We start from the raw sequence: 24,690 nt of genomic DNA, 5'->3' as shown, positions 1-24,690 counted from the left end.
GCCAAGGCTGCACGGAACCAACGCCAACTGGTTAAGCTTGGAGCTGATTTGATCTTATCGATCTGGCCAACATCAACATTTGCCATCGACCGCAAGCCGCCAGCATCCTTCGAGCGGAACCAATCTTCGCAGCGCAGTTCCCTCGAAGTAGAACCTCAAGAGCAGGTGCTGCTTTATTTTTTTTTTTTTTTCCTCGCTTCTTGGGCTTCCCCCTTCTCGTGTCAACTGCTCGGTACGATGCATTCAGCGCTCAATCGTGCTCAGGGTGTGTTTGGCTTTTTCACCACAGTTGCGCTGGTGTTGGGGATATTAACGTCGCTGTCTGTGGTGTTGCACCCCGCTAACCCGGTGACGAGCATCAAATTGTCAAACATAAAAGTGTAAGAACAGCAAAACTTCGCGAGAATAGCGGTCGTTTTCGGGGGGAGGACTAACGTGCAAAACAACACCGACCACAGTGTCAAGGGCCGCCCGCACTATTACTCCGTCAAGCGAGAGGAATATGCTCAGATCAGATTCGATTTAGACGCCGGTAATCCGCTCTTCCTTCCTAGAATACTCCTCAAGCCACCGTCTTGACCTAGCCGATTTCTAACTTTTCATAGATCTCTCCTCCCTCTTCAACTGGAACACAAAACAACTATTCGTCTATGTCCTTGCCTCCTACCCATCCACGATATCATCCGCCTCCGCGCCCTCCAAGAACATCACTACCACCACCGAATCCATAATCTGGGACACCATAATACCCGCACCCGTCTCCCCATACTCTTTCTCCTCCCTGAAATCTCGTTTCTTTCCCAATCTCTCCATCAACGGCTCCAAAAGGCGCCGCGTCTCCAATGCCAATAGCAGCAACACCAAGAGAAAAGAAGATAAGATTCCCGGCAAAATTAAGCTTCGTAACCAGAGGCCAAAGTACCAGATTACCGATATCTCGGGCGTTCTTGGGGAACGGAAGAATGCCACCCTAGTAGTAGGATGGAATGTTCAGCCATGGATCGGAGCGTTGCAATGGAGCGCGGCAACGAATATTGAAGTTAACCTCGCTGGAATTTTTGGGCAAATTTTCATCCCGCGCCCGCGAGCAGGCAGAAGCAAACCATTTGACTTCCCAGAGTTAAAGGGAAAGGCGACGACGTCTACATAGGCTAGGCAGCTTATAATCCACTTTTCAATGCTACATACTTGCTGTGATATAGAAAGACAGCATATTTCGAAAATTTTCATCGTTTTCAAAGGACTCACATTCGCAGTAATGGGTCAAGACCTTTCAAGGCTCTGTATACTGTACTTACAAAACCCGGCACACATTGGAAGGGACTACACGAGATAGAACTGAAGTTTACCACGGCGCTCCGGATACCGTGTTCGCCCACACAGCCGCTCAAGCATGGAAGAAATTTAGGTGCACGAATAACTGGCTCGAATAAATGTCCATCGAGCCCTCCACGAGGCTCAAGTGAGATATATCAATAATGTCGTCAGTTGTAGGGATCTCGTCGCGAGGACATACACATAACGATAGCGGCATATTCTGCGAGGAGAAAGTAGTCAGAAGCGCAGCATAATCGAACCTCTCAGCTCAGTGACGCGGGATCTCATCGCCACACGATCGTGTTCAGCGTGAATCGAGACATGTACGAAGCGAACCAGAGTAGGAGAATAAATAGGTAACTAGTAGAGCAAATCACGGGCGTGGAATTCCGTTCTACATAGGAATCCTCTCGAGTCGAAATTCTAACCTCTCTCCGTCGACGCATTTGCGTTCTGCCGAACTTTATTCTGCACTGGCGTATTAGGGTAACTTCCCATAGCCGGAGCAGTTGGAGGGGGAGGAAATATGTATTCCCTCGTAACGACGCCTCCGTTCTGGATTCGTCTTGAGAATATCCCGGGAGCTGGCCTGGTAACAGAACGACCTTCGTGGCCTCTCGCGCGCCGGTCGTAGTAGACATATTCACAGTAAAAGGCGTGTATATGCCCTGGGAAGTAGCTGGCGTTGGCCAATCATCAGAATCAAGCCCAGCAAGTACACAGTGACCAAGGTAAGGTCTTACCCGAGCAATGTCAGAAGAATATTGATCAAAAAGTCTGCCGAGCAGCCGCTGATAAAAAACACTCCGAGAGGCGGTACTAACGAGGACCAAATCCGGATATGTTAACCCGCTAACTGACATACGGAGCATTTCACTCTCCTTTATCTCAGGGGGATCGTGAACCGCTTACAGAACAAGGTCACGACGATCAGGATCACAGCAGCGCACGTTTCAGACATTTTGGTCTCCGTCCTAGAGAGATAAATGGAAGCTGAGGTTTCAGAAACTGATAATTGCTATGTTACAGGGCCCTTTACGGAATAAGCAATACAACAAGGTGAAAAAGATAGATCCACGCGGAGCAGTGAACTCTAGCAAACGAGATCGTCAATGCCGATGTGTGGTGGCAAAAAGAAGAACGTTGTATCTGGGTGGCGGTGGCCATCAATCGAGCGCCAATCGAGCCTGCTGCCATTTGATGCCGTTGACAAGGGGAAACCACCGCTCAGGACGAGGAAGCTGGATCTCACCCGGGATGAGTGCTGGGCGCCATTAACTTGCCCGGCATGCGAGAGCATCCGTCTAGGATGCATATGTATAGATGGTTGTAGGTATGTATGTACTCGGTGTATGCGTCCCATTATGGTCAGTTGTCAATGTCCCATGGTGCTCTAGAAACACCAGGGCCCTACTTGCAGGAGAGAAATCTGGAGAAAGACAATCGAGAGATATAGTTTACACTGTCAAGATATAGAGAAGAGAAGTATCGTTCCCCTTCGAGCACTCATGATGTATAAAAGCACGTTTTCTCCAATTTTCCGTCCGTATACTTCCCGGATTAACCTTCGAGAAGCATCCTTATAATTCAGCAGCCCTCTAGTACGGTACATATATCACTGAGAATAATAGAACCCGAGACTTCGATGAATCAGATTTCCTCGCGAATGAAGACCAAACCCAACAAAATAGAAACCGGATCAGTAATTCACGAGGCTTAAAAACAACCACATCGGCCACCACTAGAATGTATGGCCAATACCCAATTACCGTGATGCAGAAGGCCTCCAATTAGCAAACGCCACTCTACGTGCTTGTCTATCTGTTCTTTGGCCTAGCTGGCATGTGGCAGAATCCGGTTCTAGCCCTGGAATAAAAGCTTCGCTAGACAAAACCGGCGTGGTGCTAGCTCAAGGGTCGCCGCCTTTTTTTAATCTTGATCGAAACCTTTGATCTGACGGTCTATTCACAGTATGTTTTGGAATCAAAATATTGTTTATAGATACCCGTCACAATGAACTGAGCCGTGTAGAAATTAACGTCTTCACCTCCTGCACCTGGCTGGACCGCCGTCTCAGGTTGTAAGTTGCGCTCTGCAGCGTCAGAAAGGAAGGGAACCACGCCTTGGAATCCCGAGACAGAATTATTCCAGACCAGCTAGTTGAAAGGTGTTGAAAATTGGATTGTATGGCGCCTGACAGTCTCAAGCATCGACAAATCACGAGATATAGCCCTGTATGCCGGAACCAAGCGAAGAGGATCTCCTTCGAGGACCGGATTGGAGAACAGTTGGAAAGAAAGGAACAGTTGGAAAGAAATATAGTCAGGATGCCATGCAACTTCCACAGGAATAGCACCTGGCCGGCGAGTGGCGTTGAATTGTACGCCAAACTGGAGATCTCCGGGACCAGGACCTTTCCACATAAAACAATCCTGGAGCTGGATGAGGTTGCTGAGTGCAATGTGAAGGTTTCCCTTCGAGGCCGACCAGCGGCAACAACGCTGTTGCTGTCTATAATTATGTTCGGTAAACAACACTATATCTGGCAGGCTGAGGGCGAATTCGTACATCTTGGGCCCTTCTAAACAGTGTATCGCCTCTTGGTCGACGTAATTGTCTAAGTAGTAAAGCTTTGAAAACAACAGGTCTTCGAGAGATTCTCGGAAAAGATTCTGCATGAAGCATATCTCCTCCCTCCGCCTGTTCTGTGGAAAGGCCTTTCTAGGTACATATCCGCCCTGTTTGCACACGCGGAAACGAATTTCCAACAAAGGAAAATGACCTCTGCTCAGCCTGACTGCTAGCGATGGTATTTGCCTATATCCATACCAGCATACAGAATGGATATTAGTTTATGAACCTGGCGGTTCCGGAAGCGCAAGAGGATTCAGGGAACACTAACGTGCCGATGCCGAGTTGGGGAATCCGGTGCATGGGCAACATCTCTTGCCGCGGCCGTATTCGCGTCCCGGCTAGGTTTAGGTAGAAGTTCCGGGTACATAGTGCTTGAGTTCTAAGTAGAACGAGTTGGGGCGTTGATCTATCGTATTGTGCAGAGGAGCTTTGGTGGATGAGCAGGTGAAAGATCGGTATGCTGGACCATTGCTTCTCCAGGGCAAGGAAGGCGCCACAGGGCGTGGAAGCCGGAAAGTAGGCCCAGCCAAGGAGCGCAGTTCATAGGAAAAAATTGGACTTTTTGGGCAGTGCTGTTTCATCTATGTCCCTTGTATCAATCCAACAAAGTATGCATGGAGGGTCGGGTGAAAGAGAACGAGGGTTCAATACGGGTTTTGGCTGCATATTTTGATCGTGGAACGGAAAAAGGTAAGTCTGCGGCTTGCCTTTGGCTATGCCAACTTGACGCATGACGGCCCTGGAAGCAAGGTATGACCAGAAGCTGATATTGTTTCACATTCCTCTATGTTTATGTCCCCCAGAAGAGTAGCTATAAAGCTCAACTATGTAAGCGACTTGCTGCATGAATGTCTGATCGGAGTCAGATGCGATAAATAGACAATTAGAGCCTTTTGTTGTGATGAATCGGGTATTCGTAGGTAGGTACGTTCGAGGTGGAGATCGGCGCGAGGGTATCAGGGTTGCAACTAAGATTTTTGTTTTAAGTCCGGAAGATACTAGACGGCGTCTATCGAAGCTCTCGCTGTTACTTGCTCGTTCTTGTTTCCCAGTCTCGAGATTTGAAGAAACGCGTCGACTCCGTAACCTTCCAAGCTGTGGACCTCCAAGCTTCCAGCCCAGTATTCAGCGTAAACGCGGCTCATCGGTAAACCCATGCCTAGGCGTAAGTTGGGAGGCCTCGAACTAAGGGATGCAAGAGAACTTTGATGATGAGAGTGTCTATTCGCTGGGTTTGCAGCGTGTGCCTTAATATCAGGCTGCGAAAAGTTCGAGACCTTAAGCTCCTGCATCGTTGCCGCGAGAGTTGGCACTTTGCCTAAGTTCTGAAGGCGTGTTTGTGTCCGGGGACCTTTGCAGAATGACCAGAGATACGGCAAAATATCTCGTGGGATCCCTCCTCCTTGGTCAGAGACACGAATTATGACGTGCTGGGGGGCTTCGCAGATTAGGACATCAATCGGGGGTGAATCTCCGGCGCAGTTTTTATATCTCTCGGTTACCGCTTGGATCGAATTTCGAAGTATTTCTCCAATTATGTATTCCAAATGTCCGAGGATATAAGGGAACGTTGCTCCCAGGTGTCCCTGCACCCTAATTTCAGGTATCTTTTGGCCGGGCTCAAGTGTCGGCCTCAGGAGGTCTTGTGCCAGTTTACCGCACCGTTTTACCACGTCCTTTGCATTACACTTTAAAAACACTTCTCCAACAAAATCGGCGTTCAGATCGGCTCGCGATTTCGATTCCGGGAAATGCCATGGCGAGTTAAACGTTTCAGTAAGCGCGAGATGTTGTTCGGCAATGACCCGACGAGAAATTCTCTGTGTCCAACCATGTCAGCAAAGCCTAATTTGAGTGAATGGAACTTCGCTGATCATACCGCCCGCAGCATTGTATTCATAAAGTGGTCCATATGATTCGCCTTCACCAAATCTTGACATTCGATCACGCCCATGGCAAGGTTCGGAATTACGGTCAAATGTTCCTTGAGCGTCCTCCGGAGCATATCACAGTACCGGTCATTATCTTCCAGTGATCGGATTTCCGGAATAGTGCGAAAGCGTTCGAAAGCCTTGTAGTATAGCTCATAGACATGGGAGAGATGCGGGTTAGTGACGACGACATAAGGAAGTCTTTGCATGTCTCGAAGGCGATGTGCCAGTCTTGTGGGAAGCTCCGTGCGCACATAGTTTGCGGAACTGATTAATCGGTGTTCGGTTAAAGTGCGACCGAAGAAGGTCAATTGGCGAAGGCTGATGGGCCTGACGTCTCGTTCCACCCATCTGCGGCGATTGTCAGCGTCTGTGGGCACACACCAGGAGATGACATTGTGGGTAGACGTACTCATCAAGCGCTAAGCCTGGTCGCCAGGGTGGAGCCTTGGTCGCTTCGAGGGAATAATGGCTCACAGGCTGGTGGCATCTCATCTGGATGCTTTGCCAGCACCGACCATGTTTGCTGTGGAACATGCTGCGCTGCCATTCACGCATGTAGTTACACAGTTCCCAGGCAAAAAGGCAAGACAGACTTGGAAAGGAGGACTATTGCGCATCATAGTCAAGCCAGGAGCATCCTCACAGCATCAGATTATTGTTGTGGGTGAGATGTTGTTTGCCGACAGGGCGTGAAAACTGGTTACCATGTTGTCATTCTGTGTGGTGAAACTTGCCACTCCAGCCGACGGTCTAGAATTGGGCCCCTCAGCATGATCGTCACTTTGCGGGAAGAGAATTAATGGCTGCAAGCTAACCGCGCCACCTTTTGGAATATTCACAAACAGAGTAGAAAATACAAAGTACAGAGTACAGAGGAGTGAATGGTTTTCTTTTGAAGAGCTGTCTCTTTCCGTGGATTCCCCTTGCCCTATCCGCAAGCTTGCTACAGGCTGAGAGCGGGATCTAACCGACCCCTGTCTAGCTAAATGTCCACCACAGCGACGAAAATTGCTTTTTCCAATGGACGGCTCGTAGTTCATAGGTTACTCTGTACCGAGTACGGAGTACAGGACAGAGTCTTGATCTGCTTCCTGCTCTGCAGTTAACTGTGACTCCAACCAGTCTTACTCATATCTCACAGCTGAGAGCTGTTGCAAGAGAGCCGTGGAGCGTGAGGACTGTGCCTTGCACCCTCGAAAGCTATAAGACAATACTTACATCTATCTACTCCGTACTGCGCTCATCTCCTTTTCAATCTTACAAAGGGTGTCATGTCCGATTGTTTCCGGCAAATGGTGCATGCAAAAGAGCCCCCAGCACGCCTCCCCGCTAATTTGTAGCTGCTCTGTAGAACCAATTATCCTTTGTGCATTGAACTGCATGTAAAGCCCCTGAATGGCAGAGAGACATGCTGGCAGGCTAGCTGGTTCTGCTGCAAAAGGCACACAAATGGCATGGGCCTTCACATGTGAACTGAACTGGAGTGAACGGCGCGATGGGTGAATGTGCAAATACGGGCTGGAGTGCGTGGTAGCAAGCTCTCCACAGCATATGGCGCTGTGCCCTTCCCTGAGCCAAGCGCGTGTGCACAAGCGGGGTCATCTGGAAGTGCAGATTACGTGAGGAAGATGACATTGAATTGGTCGGCGAGTGATTCTGCAAATTTCCAGCTTCTTTCCCTTCAACAGAGTCTTTGCCTTCATTGAAAGCCTGCCCTGCTCTATTTATCTGCCAGCTCACTCGCAGACAAAGGCAGCCTGACATCCTACTCCAGGCACTGCTGCCCACAACGATTTTCCCACTCATAGAACCCTGCACCAACCCACATCGTGCTCGCCCAGGACTGTTTGATGAGCATTTTGTACACCCTGCCCTTATCACAACTCGCGCGCTCACTCCAGGATCAAGCACAGTTCTGGAACACCATAGCCTTTTCCCATGGACAATGTGAGTCTTCTAGAACCCAGTTTCATGAGTTGCACAGTTTGCTCTTGCTGACCATTGCCAATCTCTTTGTTAGCTGGAGGAGAGTGGTATGGTGGTTGATGAGTTCGACCAGTACAGTAATGACCACACCGATGATGTCGTTCTTGTTTCGCCATCAGGTTCGCCGAGTGAGCCTGAACCTGAATTCCCCCTCGCAGATGATTGTATGAAAACCCCCTCCTTCTTCTTCTTACCCTCCTCCTGCTCCTCCTCTCTCTTCCCCAAAACTCCTCTTCTGCTGAGCACCCCGACAATGACGGAATTCCGGATGATCCGCTGGGGATCATGGAGGACTCTGGCATTCGCTACCATGTCGCAGTTTGTCGCTATTCTGCGGCGTGTCTTCGGCTTCGCTGGTGGCCACACGGCTAACCGGATTGTGTCAACAGATGAATCAATGATCACAAGGGTTCTTCCCGAACTCCCCGACACGGAAACCCTTGAACAGACGCATCACACATGGCATATCCAGAACTGGACGAGGATGGAAAGGAAAGAACATGGGCCGATTTTCGAGTGTGGAGGGTCACCATGGTGCGTTGCTTGAGCTCTGTTCAGTGCGGCGTGTGAACCCTGTCTAATATCGCGTAGGAGAGTCCTTTTTTTCCCGTTTGGGAATCAGGTGACGGAATATGCGTCGTTTTACCTCGAACATGGTTACGAAGAGGCGCCCCCTGAAGGCTGGTCCCGGTGTGTCCAGTTCGCCCTCGTCTTGTGGAGCAAGAATAATCCTTCCATTTACGTTTCGCACGGTATGTCCCCATACCCCCAACTGATCAATCGCGTGTGCTAACCTGTAAATAGTTGCTACGCACCGATTTAACGCCAGTGATGGAGATTGGGGGTTCACACGATTTTGTGAGCTTCGCAAGCTGTTCCATGGCCCGTTTGATGAGAATGGTTCTCCGTTGATAGAGAATGAGGAAGCTTGCCTTACAGTGTATATGCGAGTTGTAAAGGATCCCACAGGAGTTCTGTGGCACAGTTTCAAAGAGTCAGTTAAGAAAAAAGATCCCTCTTTCCCCTTAGCCGGTGCTAATGAGAGTATAGCTATGATTCCAAGAAGGAAACCGGCATGGTCGGCCTCAAAAATCAGGGTGCCACATGTTATTTGAACTCCCTCTTACAGTCTCTCTATTTCACCAACTCCTTCCGAAAGGTAAAATCCACTCAAGGGATGAGCTTTGCTGCTGATAAGCTGACATAGGGAATCTTAGGCCGTTTATCAAATCCCCACTGAAGAAGATTCCAAAATCTCAAATAGCGCCTGGACGTTACAGCGATTGTTCTATTCCCTCCAGACGAGTGACAATCCGGTATCGACACAAGAGCTTACTTCTTCCTTTGGATGGGAGTCGAAACAGATTTTTGAGCAGCAAGATGTGCAAGAATTGTGCCGAAAGCTGATGGAACGCTTGGAGGAGAAGATGAAAGGCACTCCCGTAGAAAAGGCCCTCCACGACCTTTTCGTTGGAAAGACGAAAACCTACATTTCTTGCATAAACGTTGATTATGAATCTTCACGAATAGAGGACTTTTGGGATATCCAACTTAATGTCCGAGGCAACAAGACTCTCGACGACAGTTTCAAAGATTATATCCAGGTGGAAACGCTTGAAGGGGAGAACAAGTATGATGCCGGTGACCCCTATGGATTACAGGACGCGAAGAAAGGTGTTATATTTGAAAGTTTCCCACCCGTCTTACATCTCCACCTGAAGCGATTTGAGTACGACATCCACCGTGACGCGATGATGAAGATTAATGATCGGCATGAATTCCCAGAGGAATTTGATGCTTCCCCTTACCTTTCTGAAAATGCGGATAGGTCGGAACCTTGGGTATATCAACTCTACGGTGTCCTGGTTCACACTGGGGAGTTAAATGCCGGCCATTATTACGCGTTTTTGAGACCGACGAAAGACGGCTACTTTTACCGATTTGATGACGACAGAGTTGTTAGGGCTACTATGAAACAGACCTTGGAGGAGAACTTTGGTGGAGATTGGATAACTCTTCCTAACGGCAACGCTGGAATGCGTCAAGCTCATTTTGCCAGGGGTTACTCCACAAAGCGATCAATGAATGCATACATGTTGGTATATCTTCGCAAATCGCGGGTGGACGATATCCTCGTGGAAGTAATGAAAAATGACGTTCCTTGTCACATTGGTAGGAACACCATATTTTCCTTTTTAACTATAAACTGACAATTCGAGTAGAAAAGAAGATTGCTGAGGAACGGGCCGAGCTTGCGAGACGGAAAAAGGAGCGCGAGGAACAACATCTTTATATGAACGTCAGCTTAATATCCGATGAATCCTTCAAGCATCACCATAGCTTTGACCTCACGAGTCCTGACCTAGATCCCAACGATCCTGCCGCTCCGAAGGCATACCGGATTTTACGTGCTACTAAAGTTGGGGAATTTGCGAAGCAGGTCGCTGAAGAAAGGGAGGTAGCTCCGGAGCAGGTACGGCTTTGGGTTATGGTTAATCGCCAAAATAAAACCACACGCCCAGATCAACGTTTAAGAGATATGGAAATGTCCATGGAGCAAGCGTTCAATGAATTTGGAACTAAAAACAACCCTTTTCGACTCTGGCTGGAGATAGGCGAACCTGGAGTCGACGGGAAAGTTTCTTGGCCGGATTCCCGAGGACCGAATGCCCATACTCTTATTTTCTTGAAGTATTTTGATGTCCACGCTCAGACATTGACGGGAGTCAAGCATGTTTTTGTTAGGAAGCATGCGAAGGTGTCCGAAATCAGTAGCACAATCCTTGAACTGATGAACTGGGCACCTGGAACATCTTTCTTGTTATACGAGGTATGAGCACATCTGTGGCATCAATTTTCAACCCATGGCTAATCCTCTAAATAGGAAATCAGACATTCAATGATTGATCCGATGAAACCAAAGCACACATTTCATCAGTCTGAGATTCAGGATGGCGACATTATCTGCTTCCAGCGATCAATCCCAGAGTCAGAGTATGTAACGGTCCCCCCACACCCCCGAAATCAATTTCTTCCTGCTTTGGTATCCTGAAAATTTAACATTAAGAAATAGGCTGCCGCCCACCGTGATATACCGCAACGTTCAACAATATTATGATTTCCTCTTGAACCGTATCCTCGTCACATTTGCACCGATTGAGCCCAATCCTGAACAAACGTTTACATTGACACTCAGTAAAAAGATGACGTATGAGCAATTCTCAACGAAGGTCGGCGAGCATTTGAAAGTTGAACCAACTCATCTACGATTTGCGCCTGTTATTATAAGCAGTGGAGCACCAAAGCCTTTCATCAAACGAAATGTTGCACAGAATCTCGGGCAAATACTCACAAGTCCATACCCAGGTACTGGCTATTCTCATCGCTCCGATGTGCTTTACTACGAAATCTTAGAAACCAGTCTGAGCGAGTTCGAGATGAAGAAGAATATTAAAATCACCTGGCTATCTGAAGGAATCGCTAAAGAGGTACGATACTTCACGCGTTTGAGCCCGTCGTTTATCCTTACATACTAACATTTCACTAGCAAATACACGAAGTCCTTGTCGCCAAGAATGGTGTCGTTTCCGATGTGATTGAAAGTTTACAAAAGAAAGCGAATATTGACGATGAGACCATACGGAACGTGCGACTCTACGAAGCTTACTCAGGCAAGATTTACAAAGAGCTTTACGACACGTATAGCGTGGCTGGTATCACTGATTATGTTACCGTGTTCGCCGAGAGAATACCAGAGGACGAACTGAACATGCAAGAAGGTGAATTTAGGATTAATGCATTCAATTTTGATAAGGAGCCACAGAAGGCATATGGATGTCCGTTCAAATTTGTGGTTAAGCCGGTATGTTTTCCTTTGTTGCTCTCTTACTATCTTACGAGCTTTTGGGCACCCGCTTATCTTTACTGCTTAGGGGGAGAAATTCAAGGACACCAAAGAACGGTTATCAAAGCGGACGGGTATCAAGGGCAAGCAGTTTGAAAGGATTAAGTTCGCCCTCGTATCCCGCACTCCGTATTCAAAACCGTTGTACCTTGAAGATGGTAGGTTGTGAAATCTACTACAATGCAGCAAACGCTAATATATTGATTCTATAGACCATATACTTGCCGACCTTACGACCGATTCTGAGCAGCAACTCGGTCTTGACCACGTAAATAAAAATCGGAATTTCTGGGGCCGGAGCGAGAGCTTCTTCATCCGATAGACTTTCCAAACTTTGTTCAAGGCTACTTTTTCCTTCACCTGTGATTCTGTCTTTGGTTTCTTTTGCCGTCATTTGTGCCATTCCATACGGAGTTTTTGATTGGGGCGAGCATTTGGTTTGGGTGGATGATGGATTTGGGTTGAAAGTTTCCCTGGCGACTATTATTTGCAGCCATGATGGAAGTACTAAAATCATCCATGAGAAATGCCTATGAAATGCGAAGTGGCATACGAAAATGTCGCTATCCACATTCGAAGCCAGTTCGTTTAGACCTAGATGCCTTGCGGCTTTCCTCTTGCAACTATTTTAAATGAATTCCTACTTAAACAGGAGAGGTGAAAGTGCAGTTCCAAAAAACAATGGTCATCTGTTTTGCTGAATTTACGCAAACAGCGCTGACCAGATACAAACATTTGCACTCTCGCATAGCCCGCAACGTCTCCAAAATGGAGCACAATATCAGTAGAGTTGCTTCTACCATTGCGCCCAAGTTCCAAGCCGCATTTCGATGCTCAGTGGATCTTGGGAGGTTGTTGCTTCTCCCCCCTTTTTGGTTTTCAACAATTGCGTCTGCAAACAACGCAAACATGCCAAGGCCTAAAGCAGCTGCCACATCGTGATTTACAACTCCCCCTGTGCACCAAAAATCAACACGAAAGGCCACGGTGAGAGAGCGTCAGGAGTGCAATCAATCGAAGCATATCGGCAATGCGGTTATTTACCTTTGTATTAGGCCTCCTGGCCTATATTGTGTCGTCTGTTTCTGCAACGGCGCTGACGTACAAGCTTGATGCCAGCGAGCAAGCTTGCTTCTATAAATGGGTCGACTCGCCACCGGCCAAAATCGCATTCTACTTTGCTGTATGTGCCATTATTGGGCGTATTGCGGTAGTTTTCGTTGCTGACGCGCTTCTCCTACCCCCTTTCCTAGGTCCAATCTGGCGGCTCCTTCGATATTGACTATTCGGTGGTTGGTCCCGGAGAGAAGGTTATTATGGAAGGCCAAAAGGAACGACAAGGGGACTTTGTTTTCACGGCGCAAAGTGTAGGAGAGTACAGATTTTGTTTTAATAACGGGATGTCTACATTTGCGGAGAAGATGGTCGATTTTGAGGTTGCGGTGAGTCCATGCTTTCCGTTCTTAGGCGTCCCCGTTATCCCAATGCAAGCTTGACGGACAATTTCAAATCTCTGTGTTGATGGCAAATGCACTAATTGTTGCTGCTTTCCCCGATTTAGGTCGAGAACGAACAGAGAGCCCAACTCCCCTCTAAACCAGGCGCTTCCCCTGAACAAGCCTCGGCACTCGAGGACTCGATCTTCAAACTCTCCGGGCAACTTTCAACAATCAGTCGAAACCAGAAATACTTCCGCACCCGTGAGAACCGAAACTTCAGCACAGTCCGGAGCACAGAGCAGCGGATTTTCAACTTTAGCGTAATTGAAGGTTTGATGATGGTTACGATGTCTGGGTTGCAGGTGTTTATTGTCAGGTTCTTCTTCCAGGGTGCACGGAAAGGTACGAATCTAAACCCCTCTCATTCTGTTGTCGCTTTATCCAATATTTGCCCATGATGATACACTAACCTGACTCTTGGGTAATTAGGCTATGTGTAATGGTTTTGTGGTGATATCCGGTTTTAATGGCAATAATGATCGTTTTGCGAAGCTATCCATGTTCTTTGGCCTTGACACTTGTGGTCTCTTCAGATTTGTTCTTTTAACTTTATGGCGGCTTTTATGTGTGATGATAGAACTGGGTACAGCACATATACTTCGTTATTCCAGCATCCCACCATTGTCGGTGCTTCTCTGGGTTTTAAACCACGGCACAAATAGATCGATCCATCCGATGCTGAATGGCCTAGCATCTCCTTTGCTGGATGGGAGTTGTCCACCATTCCATGTGCATTGTCCGCTATGTTCAAGTCCATATTTCTGACCAGGCGTGGCTTCACAGGTTCTTGCGACTGAGTTCACTCGAGTCCCCATCCTTACCACAGACATGTCTGCCATCTTGCTTCGGCTTGCTGGATACTCGTTCCGTTCCCCGTTCCCTCCTGGCTGGTGCGTGCCAGTGTATCATGTGACATGTACCCCATGACGTCATATTGTCACTTGCGACGACTCGAGCTCCACGCGTCGAGGCAGGCAAGGAGACAGCGATGTTGCTGAGTCGAGTTCCATTGTCGCGTTCCAAGGTCTACATACTTCGTCGATGGCCTGTTCAAGTCCCGTTCTTGGCGTTTTTACAATGCAACGCGCGATTAATAGTTGTACCCCACCCAAAAGAGCTCGTCACTGCAACATGCCGCCTGGACACGGTGAATGCTCTTGGTTCTATTGAGATTACCAAGATATTGACTGTGAAACTATAGTCGAAAAGGAAAAAAAAAAAAAAAAAAAACTACTCGATGCAATGGGGTTTGACTGTTAACAGGGGTGGTGATGATGCATCTCCCTCCAGCTTCATCGAAGCCCTCATAGAGGATTGCAATCAAAGTTGATCACCCGCTGTTGCCACGGGCAATATAGCAGCGGTTTTAGGCCATCGATATCCGAATTCTGTCATTTGCCAATTCTACGGCTATCAAACTGTGGAATAATTGGTCATCTGGCCGGTGGGGTGACGCCATACTCTTGAGAGAGACGCCGGAGCAGAAAGGGGCTACATTTGAGGATGTGGTTCCCACTGGAATTTAAATTTAATTCTAGAGCTCATTCGCCTGTTTCAAAGTCCGCCGCATATTACGGAGAAGGGGGGTTGGTTCCTGTGGGTGATATCAAGCCCCAGATAGAAAACAAGTTTTTTACAGCCATCAGTTAAATCAGCGAATCTTTTCTAGTCTTGACCCCTTTCATGCGCGCTGGGGCCTCCGCATTCTGACAGGAGGCATGATATCATTGTCCTTGTTCGCCTGCAGCACCGTGTTGCGCTCTCCCGTGCTTAACCCACCAGTCCTCCAGAAGGTGATTGTTCGGCGTTAGGAATCATGTCATTGTCAGTTGCTAGCTCATTACGTGCATCGGGGTACATAATCTATGTGCATACCCTGGATCTGCAACTCCTCTTGGAGGCTTCGGGGCTTATGTCATTGTTGTCCCGGTTCCTGTTTCATGCACTATATTTATATGGAAATTTGGCGGGTGTTATGATATAAGCACTTGATTGTGATCAATATTCCATACCATTTCCTTTACTGAGTCTCCAGTTTAAAGTCGTGAGTTCCTTTCAGCTCGGAATTATGAGGTTAGAATATACCGAAACGCGAACACCATGAATGAACCTTCATGGTCTCAGAACAGCATAGACACCCAGTCACGGTATATTGTTCTTTCAACATTTCCTCTTTTTTTTTTTTTTTTTTTTTAAATTATCAGTCACTTCAATATGAACAACATTGGTACTGCATACTTATTCGAATTTGCAATTTGTTAGGCCAGAGCCACGCTCTCCAGAGGTCATGCCACCTAACTCAACAAATTCTCAATCGCCGCTGGCTTCGTACGCGAAGGTGATGCATCAGCATACTCAACGACAAATCGATGCTCTTCCAACGAGCCCTGAACCAACAAGCATCAAAGAAAACCATCATCCGCCACACGAGAATAATAATAATCCAGATGGCGCGTCGCCCATGAGACAGCCAAAAGGGTGCAATCAGCAGGAACATGACCAACTTCAGAGAACCTGTAATACCTGACATTCTATGCTTTTTGATGGTTCTATATGAAGTGCCGGCACTGAAATCTGTTGATTTGATTTGACTCTCTTCTTTCGAACTCTTGTTTCCTCATTCTCAGCCTCTCAATGAATAACCTGCTTTTGTGCAGACTACTCTGTAGAGCACGTTGCCAAGAGCCATACACACTCCCTACCCGCAATGTAAGCATCCGCAGCTGTGTCACTCAGCATGATTAAGGAGCAGCTTGCTGTCTTGGCCGATAATTCTCTTTTGGCTCTGTATTGTCCAAAACCAAGGCTGGCTTGCTTTATTTTGTTTATACTACACAATCGTGCTCCAATGGCTTGTGAATATTGAGATTTCCCCCTTACAAAATGAAAGAGCTCAGAAATTGGATGACACTAGTATTTTTACTAAATGACAGGACCTCTTGCTCCTTAGCTGTTTGTTATACACCGAGAAGCAAAAGGATGAAATCGCTTTTATATGTTCATATGTGTTTTCAAGACCCCTCTCCACTCGGTTTAAAAATTCACATTCTTAAAGCTCCTTTTCTATATTTCCATGCCCACACTTTGCAGTACATGGATTTTAGTCTTACTTCCCACCAGTTGTGTCTAGGAAGCTTTTATGATCAAAGAGAAACTGCTCCGTTTGTATCTTAGCAATGTAGATAGCACCCGCTACGCTGATAGCTAGGTGTTATTTAGCTAAGTTGCTCTATTGCTACAGCTTTAGCATCGCTAGCAAGGTTTTCGCCCATTTGTAGCGAAATATATTGCCTTTCAACTTAGACATCGATTCACACCTTTGCTGCCTAAGCATATATACATGGATATTGATCGAGTATGACTGGTATTCGGTCTGTACCTATTTCCAGATAAACAATTTGCTTGATCAAGTCAACTGAAGGGAAATCATGACCAGCCTCCTCGAGACCATCCTCCACCTCTCCATCCACCGCCTGGTCCACCATCTCGACGATAGTTTTGACTAGTCGAGTGCCCGGGATGCGTTGGAGGATATTGGAACATACCGTGTTGATCTTGTCCTGGATGTGGGGCCTGACCTTGTTGCGCATGGCCCGGAGGAGGTGGGGGGGGTACAAATGGCGTGCCGGGCATAGGAGGCATAAAAGGTGGTTGACCATACCCGGGAATATTCACGTTCATATTCATAGCCTGGGGGGATGCGCTAGAACCAGGAAAACCGTGCTGATTTGGAATTGGAGGAGGTGGGGGAGGTGGGGGCCATGGACCGTGATAATTTGGGGGTCTCGGGGGTGGAACAAACATGCTAGGCTGAGGGGATCCACTTTGTTGCGGCGAAGGATGATAATGGTGTGGTGAATTGAACGGGGCTTGTATAGAAGGGGGTGGTGGCGGTGGCACGCCGGCCAGTGCTGATTTCTGCTGGGATGGAGGCGAGGATGGCCGCTGAGGGGCTGGTGGTGGAGAGTATGATCTTGATCTAGAATGAGAGCGTCGCCTCCGTCGTGGAGGTGACTGTGAACGTGATAGAGATCGCGAAGATCGACGGCGGTTCCGATATCCCCCAGAATCAAGCGAACCACGGGACCAGGAACGTCTCTGATCGCCTGCGCTTCTGCTGTCACTATGTCGTCGCCTCTTGGGAGGGCTGTAACTTCGGCTCCGACTTCGACTCGGGCTTCTACTCTCATCCTTCGCGCCTCTTTTTTGCTTCATTTTTTGGCAAAAGGAACGGGACCAGCCATAGTACGCATCCCCGTCAAGAGATTCTCCGGTAACCTCATCATGTGCTGTGATTTGTCCCAACTCATCGATATCTATCTCAGCTGTGTCGTCCACGTCAACGTTGCTTGTCCCATAAATTTGGTCCACATCTTTGAGCAAGGACTTTACTGCTCTGATGAGAGACTCGTCTGCAGGTCCAGCAACAAACTGGAGAGCTTTTACCGATTGTGTCTTGATGGGTATCGAAGAGTTGGGGATAATATGCGGAAGAAGATTGCCGGCGGGTAATTCGTGATAAGATGCCATTGGATCACCATGGGTCGCAGGCATGATATATGGTACATCCTTCGGATGTATCTTCTTCCCCGCTTGGGCTCTCATACCCTGTCCAGTTGATTCTAGGCCCTGCGCATCTTGAAATTCCGGGTTTGCCACGGTCTCTCGCAGCTTGTTAATATAGTCCTTGCTATAATATCCATCGTATTCCCAGATATCCAGTAGTTCCGCCAAACGCCGAAAATGGTTTGGATTCCGTTGACGGTCAAACGCCGCAGCGAGAGCAAAGAGGTCGACTAAGTATGGCTGCAGCGAGCCTGTGAGCGTCGCAAACGGAGATGTGTGCCCAGAGTGATATTTTGTATGATGGAGAAGGTCATTGAGAAGGTACAGGATGTGCAGTCTTTTCCGTTTCGGAGATGCCTTTTGAGCTTCGTTGCTGGAGGCTTGGGTCTGCAAATCTCGAGTGGACGGGAAGAATGTCGCAAGAGCAGTGAGATACTTTCCTAATACTCCAACCCGATTTGCAGACTCAGTAATGTTTTTCAAGATCCACGCTTTGCAGGCCTAGCGGTTATTTTTAAAAGAAAAGGAATACTTTAGCTATCCCGTAAAACCTGAAGGATTCAATTGTCCCAAACCTGGATGTTCGCGGGTGAGCAGCGCGACAACGCTGTGTCGAGCGCATTGTGGAATTCGGTTATCTCATCTCGCGGAACAGATGTAGGGTCGGGTCGAAGAAGGCCGGCAGAGAAGGAAGCCTTGGCGATCGCAACCTGATGAGACGTCATATTGACTTGATGTTTGGCATTATCACCATCTTTTTGCAGAATCATGAATCGCGGCTATGGAGAGCATCCACAAGAGATGCCAAGAGCCCGCGTCCCAATCTTCGTTGTGTCCACGTGCTTGAGAGCTGTTTGTGTTGTTTGTATTTCGGAAAATCGTAAATCCGTGCTCCTTCTGTCAGGACAAGCCCCGGGGGGAGCTCGAACCTTGATACCAATACGACCACATTCCCACATCTTAAGTCTGCTGAAGTTGGGCGTGCCGCATCTCAACAGAATCTCCCGGCTCCTAGGTGGAAGAAAACAGGCCAAGTCAAGGATATGATGTTATCAGTTATGAGAGAAGACGTCTTCATTAACTACTTTGTTGTATGCCCAGGACTTCAATTCGCCCAGGAACATCGGATCAGAACTACCGGCATCACTGTTCCTGAAATAGAAAATTGTAAGGCTGCTCGGGTCACTCAATCCTCTGCCTTTGTAGGCTCTAGTTTCGAGCCTCAATAGATTACGCTGGCCTGCCATCTCTAATTCCTTCTTCTCTCCAGGGGGCCATGAACAGCAGCTTACAAAACCCGCATGTTGCGCTGAGTGTTGTGCAATACCAGCCCGCGCCAATACTATCACAACACTATTAGCTCAACTGTTCTCCTTACAAGCTGGGCTCAAATAAGGGACCACTTACATAGGCCTCTATCAAAATCCACAGTATCTGGTATTTTTGCAAGGATTTGGACTACCTCTCACCTTACACCGACGCATAGTTGGCCCTATAATTCGTCCAGCAGGACATCAAGAGGTATCTCCATTATGATCTGTTCTGACCAACCAGATTTTGCCTTCTTGAAGCCCCAGTCAGCACTTTAGGTATAGGCATGTGAGGAACACCTCCAATCTATAATTCACCATAATCTTGGTACACACAGTAAAATCTGGATAGGCTCACACCATCCAGTTAGCAACTCCAGATGCTGTTGTGCCATGTTGTCCCAGCACTCGAGTTTGGAACCTTACTAGCCACTTGGGCAGGCTTAGGGCTGAACTTCTTTGTCGATGCTGTTTTCCTCGAGAAAAGGTGGCATTTAACTATTTAGGGCCAAATGTCGGCTGGGCCATGTCTAGTGAGAAACAAGAGCAATGTCTCAACCACAGATTTCCATGCTTACCCGAAGAAACCCCATGGGCTACATGAACCACCAGTAACCTCAAGAGGGAAATTGTAACGTTCTAACGGTGACAATAAGCATTGATTTTAAACTAAAATTAACTCTTTCATTGCGGAGCCAGGATGCCGAGCGTCTCTGAATTGTCGAGTTTGCACGGAACAGCCATCCAAGGCGCATGAGAACAGCCTGAGACTCACGATCCTCCACAGAGGAGTTATAACTTGCCCCGTATCATGCAGCTTTGCTCCCGGAAATGTTGTCCCTACTTATTCCCTCCTTTGGATGAAAGCACCCCTCCAATATTACCTTCTACCATGTCATTCGCGGATTCCCCTATGGGGAAACTCCGATAGTTGACCTCAAGAGCTCGACTTTATTCGAAGCCAGCTGTTACTATGCAGAGGTCACCATACGAATCTATAACAGTTGAAGAATCCTTCCTCCGCGGGGATTTTTTCCCGGGTCGCTCCTATGAAAGAACCACCGCCTCTGCTGTACGACAGCAGCCACCGCTCGAGCCTCCTACGATCGAAGCATCTCTTTCGCGAGCCCAGCAGCGCTCAAATGCCTCGAAGAGCCCCTACAATCAAAGACGACGTATTATAGGACCTCCTATACGGCTGTCACCATATGAATCGCAAACAATAGAGGAGTCTCTGTTGAACGCCCCAGTGCGCACGATTTCCCTCCGGAGCGAAACTAACAATCAGCGACCTCCGACTCAGTTAGCCGCTCCGCGAAGAGCGCCGTACAAAACTCCTCCAGCTAAAGCATCTCTTCCAGACCCATCATTACGGCCTTTTATCGCCACTCGCAAAATCCCGTTCAATCCTGGCCTGCCGCCTCGGCCCAACGCACGGAAGCCTTTTTACAAAGTTCCGAAAATTGAAGGGACCCCGGTAATAACCCAGCCAAATGTGGAATCTCTAAGGAAGAGTTCCTATAACCGGAACGAGGCAGCAATTCGGCCCATTCCCACTTCATTTCGGGGATTTCCGTATGAATCCTTCACAATTGAAGAATCTCTCGTGAACCCCACGCTAAGCTGAAGAGCTTCCTACGATTCCACGCTTTCGGTCCTCAAACATGGCCACCCCAAGTTAGAACAAATAACCCTCCAGCATAGATTAAACGCCGTCTCTTTGGACACACACGCCGCCCCTTAACCTGCATACAATGACCTCGACGATGCCTTTAGCGTATCCCCTCAGGTGTCAATCGTGGGAAGGAAGCGTAGGCTTGACTGCCCGATCCAAAACCAGGGAACTCAAGGGATTAAGGGGCCGTCGCCTATACACTGGAAAATTTTGCTCATCTATTGTTGATATCCTTAGAGCGTATTTAACCGAAGTTACAACAAATCATCCTGCGCCCTACAAGAGTAAGTGAAGGCACCCAGGAATAGAGATTATCATTACGCTCACTGATGTCTGGTTTCTGGTATAGAGGGGTTATGTGCTGAAAACATAAGTTCGTTTTCACACTATATAAGCGCACCCGGGCGTCCTCCTTCTCAGCCGGCTTGCTTGGCTCCATCCGCTTTGGGGTACCCTTGCTTAGAGCCTTCGTGTTTATTTCATGAAGGGCCTTTCTCCGCATACCCAGCCCCGTCTTATAATGAGCATAGAACGAGCATGCGTCGAAAACGTAGGTATTACCTGTCTCCGCATCCGTTCCGGTGTTACCTTCCCAGAAGTCGCCGTGGATCAAAGTAGACTTAATCGATTCCACATCCTGAGTCTGCCTGTCAATTAATCTAGTGATTACGCATTTGGAAATGTGCTACACTAGATGCTCAAGCATTGTCCATGGGTCCTTGAGCTGAACGTCCAATCTAAGGATGCCTAACTTGAATCCCGGGCAGAATTTTGCCGCACCTTGCCGTCAAATGTGGGAGCATAAAACCCAAATTATTGTGGCTGAGATTTGCTTTTTGTACGAAGGTTGACCAATTCTTCAGCAAGCTTTTTTGGTGTGATTCAGATAATCAGAGAGGAAGAAAAATGTTAGATTAGATTGGTTCCTGACCTCTCCCTATGAATATGATATTGGAATCATATGAGAAATGGTGCGATATCACTCAGTATGGTCAAGCTTGACCTTTAGAAAATATTGCTTTGTTTTCCCCGGGTTGTCTTTAATAGTGACTCCCATAGTTCGAGACGATGATGAAACCCCACAACCGACAGCTGAAACCATCTTGGAGCCAGGCGGAAAGCACTGTTGCACTCATACAATGTTAATAATGCATGCTCGTCACTCTGAGGGAAAACCACCAGTTATAATGTCCTGACTCGGTGCCCGGTTGTCTTAATTTTGCTGGGCTATGAAGCGCAAGCATATAACTACCCTCCTACCACATTTTGAAAAAAGGAGTGGTGGCATATAATGAACAGCAGGCAAAAGCAGAATATCTGGGCTCAATATCAGGACGAATTAAATATTTAAAAGGAGAATTTGCTGTCAAGTGGGAGGTTGGGCCAAGCAACGAGACCAACAAATGCCAATCTGTCCAATGAAATCCCTGTTTACGAAGGAACTTGGCGAGTTATTCAAAAGAACCAGCAGCTAACCACCTATAATTAATTAATATGACGGAGTAGACAACGGAGAATCGACCGGATCCCAGGAAAGGGAGCCAGGCTTCTATCGTGGGGACGACCCCGTGACTGGGCCCGAGATTATGTAGCGACGATCGGTGGGCGTGATGGTGCGCCTCAGTTCTTAAGCTGGATCAATTTTTCGAGAGTAACGCTGTGCTGACGGTCCACAGTTGCGCAGGTTTCGCGATCATTCTCGCGATTTGAAGAGAACTTGGAAAAAGAGATTGATATTCAGCAAAGAGAGTGTCGGCTTGCAAGACATCCCTAATCCGTGTCAACATGATAGTACGTTTATCGGCCCGGCCCCGACACGTTCGACAAAGCCTGTGAAAGACCGTTCGGCAGATCCCTTGGGAATCACTGTACTCTACGAGCCTCAGGCGCAACACACCGCCGATATCATATTTGTCCACGGGCTCGGGGGCTCAAGCCTTCAGACGTGGTCAAAGGATGGTGACCCAAAACTTAGATGGCCTCAGCAATGGCTGCCGCTAGAGCCAGAGACTTGCAAGGCCAGGATTTTGACGTTTGGGTATAATGCTCCTTCGCAGCGGGGGCGGGATGGCTCTGCAGCCGACATTTTGGATTTCGCAAGGTCCCTACTATTAGAAATGAAATATGGGAAGGATGATCAGTCTAGGGAACTTGGATTAGGAAAGGTGGAAAGCCCAAGGCGTGTAATCCGTAATCCTGAAAGAAGTATGCTGACGGAAATAGAAGCCAATTATATTTGTCAACCACTCGCTCGGTGGACTTGTGTTCAAGCGGGTAAAGAACTCGTCCTTCTATATCCCTTATCCTCACTGATAGGAAATCCAGGCATATGTTCAAGGAATCCGCGATGATGGCTTTCGCTCCATTGTGAAAAATATTCACGCCGTTCTTTTTCTGTCAACGCCCCATCACGGGGCCAAGCCTGCAAGGATTTTGAATTGGATTTCCTCCATTTCAATATTTAGTCATTCATCGAAGCGCTACATTACAGAACTAGAGGCGAACTCGCGGATCATCCCCGAGATAAACGAAAGTTTTCGATCTTTCATTCATAATTTAGATATATTCTCCTTTTATGAACTAGAGCCGACCCCTATCACTCGGTTTATATCGGTGGTATGGTCCATGATCACCCCTGCACATTTGAGAATTAACTAAATCTATTCTTAGACAATAGTGGGCAAAGAATCGGCAAAAATTGGGTGCCCTGGAGAAGTTCGAGTTCCTCTCGATGCAAATCATCATACAGTCTGCAAGTTCTCGAGCCCTCGAGAATCTACCTACAAGAAACTTAATGGATTGTTGCAGCACCTAGTATTCTCGTATCAATTTGCGGGTAGGTGGTTAGTAGTCCGTCACCCTCGCTGATTCATTATACAGGCGCTGATATTGCAGATTCGAGAGTGCACAATGTGAAAATAGGAGCAGATATGCCGGTTATAGAGCCACGCTTGGAACATTAGATGCACCGGAGCATGATCATCTTACTTTAAAGACAAAATGGGCTCTAGGAACTGGAGAACCCGCTGTGACAAGTCAAGAAGTGCGGCCTTGGCGGAGTAGTAGGAATCCAGGGATTCTCTGGATACCCGCTCGCCCTAGAGCCGGTAAATCCGTTCTAGTGGCACAGCTTTTATGCCGACTCCAGATGGACCAGTGCAATTACAGCTGCTGCGTCTTAAATTACATCAATGTCAATAAAACGTCACTCGGCGGTCTTCTTAGACCGCTTGCTTTTCAGTCATCTCACAGGGCTTTTGAATTCGGGTATTTTTTATGGTATCTGCCGCAGGGCGGTTTAAATTACCATCACACCCAGGCCTTGGGAAATCTGGCAAAAAAGCTTTTGTGTCAGGTCTCTTAAGATCTCATTCGCAGAACTTATTGATTGGATTATCGACGCTTTCAAAGTATCAAATTCAATAAGTGATACCGATTTGCTCTCAATTTACTAGACGCCTTCCCAATTCTCATTCTCATAACAAGCCAGAAGATCACATTGATAAAAAGATCGTTTGACAAGGCAAGCAAAGCTATCAACGTCACTCGGCTTAGCGTCGAGGCAAATGATGCAGATATTCGGCCGTATGCAGTAAATGAGCTCAAAAACATACACGGTGACGAAGGCATATCCTGAATGTCATTGTTCCCGGGCAGAAGGTAACCTTCTTCGGGCGAACCTTGTGGTCGAGGAGGTGGCCGGCCATCACGGCCGATAACATATCTACTCTATCCTCGACAGCATTCCGAGGGGCACACAGAGACTGTCACGCAATGCTTCCTTCAATCACCTAGTCACCCTGGACTAGAGATTATTCCATTGCGAATACCATTTTCAGCTGGTTGTTGCACGTTCAAAGTCCGC

At 47.7% G+C, this 24,690-nt stretch overlaps 12 protein-coding genes across 12 annotated transcripts; 6 read left to right on the top strand and 6 right to left on the bottom strand.

The window, feature by feature from the left end:
- Window positions 1-103: 103 nt before the first annotated feature.
- Window positions 104-1,184, top strand: CIMG_06543 (microsomal signal peptidase subunit). Its single transcript, XM_001242646.2, has 3 exons — window positions 104-380; window positions 459-532; window positions 606-1,184. Exons 1-3 carry the CDS (start codon window positions 238-240, stop codon window positions 1,148-1,150), a joined length of 762 nt encoding a protein of 253 aa, XP_001242647.2. The 5' UTR covers window positions 104-237; the 3' UTR covers window positions 1,151-1,184.
- A 30-nt stretch (window positions 1,185-1,214) lies between these two features.
- Window positions 1,215-2,336, bottom strand: CIMG_06542 (stress response RCI peptide). The gene is made up of 3 exons (XM_001242645.2): window positions 2,230-2,336; window positions 2,061-2,136; window positions 1,215-1,996 (listed from the first exon to the last, which is right to left on the bottom strand). The coding sequence occupies exons 1-3, from the start codon at window positions 2,276-2,278 to the stop codon at window positions 1,741-1,743; spliced, it is 381 nt and encodes a 126-aa protein (XP_001242646.2). The 5' UTR covers window positions 2,279-2,336; the 3' UTR covers window positions 1,215-1,740.
- Window positions 2,337-3,278: 942 nt separating this feature from the next.
- Window positions 3,279-4,318, bottom strand: CIMG_06540 (uncharacterized protein; the record flags this gene model as incomplete). The annotated part of the gene is made up of 3 exons (XM_001242643.2): window positions 3,279-3,473; window positions 3,516-4,055; window positions 4,220-4,318. 3 exons carry the CDS (start codon window positions 4,316-4,318, stop codon window positions 3,279-3,281), a joined length of 834 nt encoding a protein of 277 aa, XP_001242644.2.
- A 631-nt stretch (window positions 4,319-4,949) lies between these two features.
- Window positions 4,950-6,440, bottom strand: CIMG_06539 (pyruvate dehydrogenase kinase; the record flags this gene model as incomplete). The annotated part of the gene is made up of 3 exons (XM_001242642.2): window positions 4,950-5,771; window positions 5,831-6,233; window positions 6,295-6,440. 3 exons carry the CDS (start codon window positions 6,438-6,440, stop codon window positions 4,950-4,952), a joined length of 1,371 nt encoding a protein of 456 aa, XP_001242643.2.
- A 1,114-nt stretch (window positions 6,441-7,554) lies between these two features.
- Window positions 7,555-12,243, top strand: CIMG_06538 (ubiquitin C-terminal hydrolase). The gene is made up of 13 exons (XM_001242641.2): window positions 7,555-7,832; window positions 7,906-8,035; window positions 8,261-8,405; window positions 8,463-8,623; window positions 8,676-8,865; window positions 8,922-9,030; window positions 9,089-10,043; window positions 10,094-10,701; window positions 10,756-10,865; window positions 10,945-11,359; window positions 11,419-11,733; window positions 11,804-11,933; window positions 11,988-12,243. The coding sequence occupies exons 1-13, from the start codon at window positions 7,824-7,826 to the stop codon at window positions 12,095-12,097; spliced, it is 3,387 nt and encodes a 1,128-aa protein (XP_001242642.1). The 5' UTR covers window positions 7,555-7,823; the 3' UTR covers window positions 12,098-12,243.
- Window positions 12,244-12,750: 507 nt separating this feature from the next.
- On the top strand, window positions 12,751-13,936 carry CIMG_06537 (emp24/gp25L/p24 family protein). Its single transcript, XM_001242640.2, has 4 exons — window positions 12,751-12,958; window positions 13,029-13,217; window positions 13,337-13,616; window positions 13,704-13,936. Exons 1-4 carry the CDS (start codon window positions 12,806-12,808, stop codon window positions 13,712-13,714), a joined length of 633 nt encoding a protein of 210 aa, XP_001242641.2. The 5' UTR covers window positions 12,751-12,805; the 3' UTR covers window positions 13,715-13,936.
- A 326-nt stretch (window positions 13,937-14,262) lies between these two features.
- On the top strand, window positions 14,263-14,800 carry CIMG_13064 (uncharacterized protein; the record flags this gene model as incomplete). The annotated part of the gene is made up of 2 exons (XM_004445329.1): window positions 14,263-14,463; window positions 14,645-14,800. The coding sequence occupies 2 exons, from the start codon at window positions 14,263-14,265 to the stop codon at window positions 14,798-14,800; spliced, it is 357 nt and encodes a 118-aa protein (XP_004445386.1).
- A 1,900-nt stretch (window positions 14,801-16,700) lies between these two features.
- Window positions 16,701-18,565, bottom strand: CIMG_06535 (uncharacterized protein; the record flags this gene model as incomplete). Its single annotated transcript, XM_001242638.2, has 2 exons — window positions 16,701-18,341; window positions 18,416-18,565. The coding sequence occupies 2 exons, from the start codon at window positions 18,563-18,565 to the stop codon at window positions 16,701-16,703; spliced, it is 1,791 nt and encodes a 596-aa protein (XP_001242639.2).
- Window positions 18,566-18,892: 327 nt separating this feature from the next.
- On the bottom strand, window positions 18,893-19,545 carry CIMG_06534 (uncharacterized protein; the record flags this gene model as incomplete). Its single annotated transcript, XM_001242637.2, has 2 exons — window positions 18,893-19,193; window positions 19,487-19,545. The coding sequence occupies 2 exons, from the start codon at window positions 19,543-19,545 to the stop codon at window positions 18,893-18,895; spliced, it is 360 nt and encodes a 119-aa protein (XP_001242638.2).
- A 391-nt stretch (window positions 19,546-19,936) lies between these two features.
- Window positions 19,937-21,744, top strand: CIMG_06533 (uncharacterized protein). Its single transcript, XM_001242636.2, has 2 exons — window positions 19,937-21,109; window positions 21,175-21,744. Exon 1 carries the CDS (start codon window positions 20,124-20,126, stop codon window positions 20,775-20,777), a length of 654 nt encoding a protein of 217 aa, XP_001242637.1. The 5' UTR covers window positions 19,937-20,123; the 3' UTR covers window positions 20,778-21,109; window positions 21,175-21,744.
- On the bottom strand, window positions 21,090-21,531 carry CIMG_06532 (uncharacterized protein; the record flags this gene model as incomplete). The annotated part of the gene is made up of 3 exons (XM_001242635.2): window positions 21,090-21,101; window positions 21,226-21,472; window positions 21,515-21,531. The coding sequence occupies 3 exons, from the start codon at window positions 21,529-21,531 to the stop codon at window positions 21,090-21,092; spliced, it is 276 nt and encodes a 91-aa protein (XP_001242636.2).
- Window positions 21,745-22,359: 615 nt separating the features above from the next.
- Window positions 22,360-24,272, top strand: CIMG_06531 (uncharacterized protein). Its single transcript, XM_001242634.2, has 6 exons — window positions 22,360-22,438; window positions 22,502-22,990; window positions 23,049-23,099; window positions 23,151-23,441; window positions 23,496-23,661; window positions 23,706-24,272. Exons 1-6 carry the CDS (start codon window positions 22,436-22,438, stop codon window positions 23,786-23,788), a joined length of 1,083 nt encoding a protein of 360 aa, XP_001242635.2. The 5' UTR covers window positions 22,360-22,435; the 3' UTR covers window positions 23,789-24,272.
- Window positions 24,273-24,690: the final 418 nt, after the last annotated feature.

This window comes from Coccidioides immitis (genome assembly GCF_000149335.2).
Source record: "Coccidioides immitis RS genomic scaffold supercont3.2, whole genome shotgun sequence".
Lineage (NCBI taxonomy): Eukaryota > Fungi > Ascomycota > Eurotiomycetes > Onygenales > Onygenaceae > Coccidioides > Coccidioides immitis.
This window is presented reverse-complemented; position numbering and strand designations above follow the sequence as displayed.